This window comes from Nicotiana tomentosiformis, chromosome 3 (assembly GCF_000390325.3).
Source record: "Nicotiana tomentosiformis chromosome 3, ASM39032v3, whole genome shotgun sequence".
Lineage (NCBI taxonomy): Eukaryota > Viridiplantae > Streptophyta > Magnoliopsida > Solanales > Solanaceae > Nicotiana > Nicotiana tomentosiformis.
The window spans coordinates 62679404-62684038 of NC_090814.1; the positions used below are offsets into that span (position 1 = coordinate 62679404).

General features: G+C 42.8%; 1 protein-coding gene across 1 annotated transcript; it reads right to left on the reverse strand.

Annotated features, from left to right (window-relative positions):
- Positions 1-1660: 1660 nt before the first annotated feature.
- On the reverse strand, positions 1661-2902 carry LOC104111796 (uncharacterized). Its single transcript, XM_070198526.1, has 2 exons — positions 2437-2902; positions 1661-2001 (listed from the first exon to the last, which is right to left on the reverse strand). The coding sequence occupies exons 1-2, from the start codon at positions 2900-2902 to the stop codon at positions 1661-1663; spliced, it is 807 nt and encodes a 268-aa protein (XP_070054627.1).
- Between the last annotated feature and the right edge of the window lie 1733 nt (positions 2903-4635).

The window sequence follows — 4635 nt, forward strand, 5'->3', positions numbered from 1 at the left end:
AGCTTGATTGGTAAAGTGCGCCTCCTCTTGTTGGGAGAGCTTTGCACTGAGATATGCCTCCGCTTGTTAGGAGAGCTTGATTTGTAGAGTGCATCTCAGGTTGTTGGGAGAGCTTTGCACTGAAATGTAAAGGTATTCTCCGTTCGTGAGTGATTGATAAAAACCGCAATCATACCTAAAGTTGCATGAGCAAAACGTCAAAACATTCGAAGTAATAGTAAAGGAAATGAAAGCATGCCCAAGAGATACTCTTGATTGCGAAGCTAGGTGGTGGCCATCGATTGGCAGGACGTTGGTAACGCAGTTTGTGATTGTCTATCCCGATGTCCGTGAATGACGGAGTGGTGCTGCCAATTGCTTTTGCTGGCAAAGTTTGTAGTTTGCTATATACAAGGCTCCAATTGGTGAAGCCGTCATTTGATTTGTACAAGGTGTTCTGATTGATTGAGCTGACAGTTTGCTATATACAGGACTTCGATTGGTGAAGCTGACGTGCGATTTTAACAGGGTGCTCCGATTGATCGAGCTAACGGTTTGCTATATACAGGTAATCGATTGGTGAAGTCGGTATTTGTCTTGTACAAGATGCTCCGATTAGGTGACTAGGCGATTTGGCATGTACAAATTTTTGTGTCTGTTGTCTGATTCCGAGGCACGGGTCCGTCATTTGCCCCAGTGCGGTCCTATCACTTCCTTATTCCTTGTTGACCATGCATTGAAAGAAAACTTCTTAGTGGGGAGGGGAAGTTGGTTTGTGTCGACCACGGTGTTGGTTTGCCCCAGCCTTTGACATGATTGTGCCACGAAGTTCGGTAGATGGAACAAATTACTATATACACATATATTTTTAGAAAACATTTTGAAAATACTTGTTTAGTTTAAGGCAAATGCCGTCATTCTGGATTATGACATGTTACGAAAGATTCTCTATACGCAAACGTATCCCTTTGAGGACTTCGTCCTATTACTGTCGATCTTCCGTGACATCTCTAACAATGTGGCTACTTCATGTTGCGACTGTGTCCTAATTAGAACTAATGCATTACAAAATTTTCCTAAGGTTATGACCGAACCCTTTCAGGTTGCCTACGTATCCAAAATAGAATCATGTCTGAACGTAGTTCGTGGATGATGATAAAATATGATGAAAATGACTAAGCCTGACTCAGGCAATCTATGTATCCAAAACAAAATCAGGTTGGACCGTAGTTCAATTACAACAGATGCAAAATGATGAGACTAAGAATGAAAATGGCCGAGTCTCACTCAGACAACCTATGTATCCAAGTGGAATTAGGCCAGAACGTAGTTCAAGTACAAAAGACTCTTGAATCCATGAGGATTGCCTACATATTCCTTTCTGAGGAAACCAAGTTAGCATAGTTCCCGAGCAGCATACAAAAGTGATATTTGGTTTTTTTGGTTACAAGAGAAAAAGGGGAGAGAAACCGAACCCTACGTGGGTTGCCTACGTATCCCTCTGTGGGAAGTCAAGTTGAACGTAGTTCTGTTACATCAAAAAACCTAACTCTATTTGTCTTCAAGCGTAATATATCTTGATTGCGTCTGAGTTGATAGGCTTTGTGCTGACTCTTCCATCCATTTCTGCCAAGATTAGATCTCGACCAGACAGTGTTCGATGAACCACGTAAGGACCTTGCTAGTTTGGTGCAAACTTCCCTTTGGCTTCTTCTTGATAGGGAAAGATTTTCTTCAGAACCAACTGCCCCCGTGTGAATTGGCGAGGCTTCACTCTTTTGTTAAATGCACTAGCCATCCTATTCTGATATAGCTGTCCATGGCACACTGCATCCATTCTTTTATTGTCAATGAACACGAGTTGTTCTTTCCTGACCCGTATCCACTCTGCATTGTCCAATTTTGCTTCTTGAATGACTTTTAAGGACGGTATCTCGACTTCTGCAGGTATCACTGCTTCAGTGCCATATACCAACATGTATGGCGTTGACCCAGTAGATGTACTTATGGTAGTATGATAACCTAACAAAGCGACAGGTAGCTTCTCGTGCCATTAACCATGATTGTCCACTATCTTTCGTAGAATCCTCTTAAAATTCTTATTGGTTGTCTCGACTGCCCCATTCAATTGTGGTTTGTAGGTTGTGGAATTGTGGATATTGTCATTTTCCATGGTCATCCAAAAGTATCCAGCACTCAAAATATTCTCGGCTAATGCGAACCCGTTCATGTGGGGTCCGCACGTCCCTGCATGTATTTCTTCCAATAATCTGGTTGCTTTGACGGCGTCTACACATCTCAACAAACCTAAGTCTGTGGTCCTCCCATACAAGACTTCCCTGTTGAGGAAATAATGGTTTGCTATAATCTTGAGGGCTCGCTTTTAACCATTCGTAGCATTTTTTGGGTACTCCTGGGTTGCAAGGAATTTCTTGATGTCGTGATACCAAGGTTTACCATCTGGTTCTTCATTGACATGGAAGCAATAGGCATGATGATCCCTGATTTCTACCTTGATCGGGTCGATGTAATTCTTATCTGGATGCTGGATCATAGATGATAAGGCTGTGAGGGCGTCAGCAAACTCATTCTTAATTCTGGGGACGTGCCTGAACTCTATCCTTATGAACTTCTTGCACAGCTCCTTCACGCAGTGCAGGTACGACAGTATCTTGACATTCTTGGTGGACCATTCTCCTTGGACTTGGTGTATCAGCAAATCAGAATCTCCTATGACCAAAAGTTCTTTGATGTTCATGTCGACTGCCATTCTGATTCCAAGGATACATGCCTCATATTCAGCCATATTATTTGTACAAGGGAATCTTATCTTTGCCGATGCTGGATAGTGCTGTCCAGATTCTGAAATCAGGACTGTCCCAATCCCGACTCTTTTGAAGTTTGCTGCTCCATCGAAAAACATTCTCTATCTAGGGTATGATTCTGCAATATCCTCCCCGACAAATAGTACTTCTTCATCAGGTAAATACGTGGTAAGCGATTCATAATCCTCATCCACTAGATTTTCGGCGAGGTGGTCGGCTAAAGCTTATCCTTTGATAGCCTTCTGAGTTATGTAAACAATGTCAAATTCGCTGAGAAGAATTTGCCATTTAGCTAGCTTTTCGGTAGGCATTGGCTTCTGAAAAATATATTTGAGCGGGTCGAGCCGAGATATCAGATGCGTAGTGTATGCCGACATTTAATGCCTAAGCTTCTGAGCAATCCAAGTCAGAGCACAACAAGTGCGTTCTATCAAGGTATACTTGGCCTCACATGGTGTGAACTTGTTTCTTGCATAGTAGATGGCCTGCTCCTTTCTCCTGGTTTCATCATGCTGCACAAACACACAGCCGAAGGCATTATCCAAGACTGACAATTAGAGCAACAGTGGTTTCCCTGGTTCAGGGGGGACCAGCACTGGCGAGATTGAAAGATAAACTTTGATTTTGTCGAAGGCTTTCTGGCACTCCTCCATCCATTTTGTGGCAGCATCCTTCTTTAGCAGCTTGAAAATGGGTTCATAGATTACCGTGGACTGGGCTATGAAATGACTGATATAATTCAATCTTCCCAAGAAACTCATGACATCTTTCTTGCTCTTTGGTGGTGGTAATTCCTGGATGGCCTTGATTTTTGACGGATCCCATTCTATCCCCTTCCTGCTTACAAAAAAGCCAACTGTTTTCTAGCGGGGACTCCGAACACACACTCTGCTGGGATCAACTTCAAAATATATCTTCGCAGGCATTCAAAAAATTTCCTCAAGTTGTCCAAGTGCTTTGAACTATTTCGAGATTTTATGATGACATCATCCGCATACACTTCAATCTCCTTATGAATCATGTCGTGAAAGAGGGTCATCATGGCCCTCATGTAGGTGGCACCGGCGTTCTTGAGACCGAACATCATAACTCTATAACAGTAGACTCCCCAAGGCAAGGTGGAAGTTGTCTTCTCTGCATCTTCCTCGTGCATCAAGATTTGGTGGTATCGAGCAAAACAATACACAAACGACTGCAGTTTATGCTTCGCACAGTTGTCGATGAGGATGTGGAGATTTGGCAGGGGAAATCATCCGTTGGACTAGCTTTGTTGAGATCTCGGTAGTCCACACATATTCTGATCTTCTCGTCTTTCTTGGGCACTGTGATGATGTTTGCCAACCAGCTTGGATAGTTGGTGACCCTTACTATATTTGCTTATATCTGTTTGGTCACTTCTTCCTTTATCCTCTGACTTAAATCAGTTTTGCACTTCCTAGGATTCTGCTTGACCGGTAGTCTGATAGGGTCAGTGGGTAGACGATGTGAAACAATGTCGATGCTTAATCCTGGCATGTCATCATAGGACCATCCAAACACGTCGACGTACTGTCGGAGGAGCTCAATCATTTTTCCCTTTTGCTCGGCTCCAAGGTGAATGTTGATTCTGGTTTATTTTACATCTTCTTTGCTTCCAAGAATGACCACTTCTGTTTCTTCAAGATTGGGCTTCTTCTGACTCTCCAGGTGTTCGATCTCCTACGGGAGATTGTCTGGCATCATACTCTTGTCATATTCCTCATAATCCGGTTCATTGTGCTCAACGGTTTCGTTATATGTCATAATCATGGAATGCGGTTTTTTTATCATTTTGATTAATGAAAAGAAAAAC

Bases quoted from the DNA above. Each gene is read 5' to 3' on its own strand.
- LOC104111796 (XM_070198526.1), bottom strand. From the start codon at position 2,902: ATGTTTTTCGATGGAGCAGCAAACTTCAAAAGAGTCGGGATTGGGACA. The intron at 2,002-2,436 runs GTAAACCTTGGT...TCGCTTTGTTAG, and splicing joins TGTCAATGAAGAACCAGATG to GTTATCATACTACCATAAGT.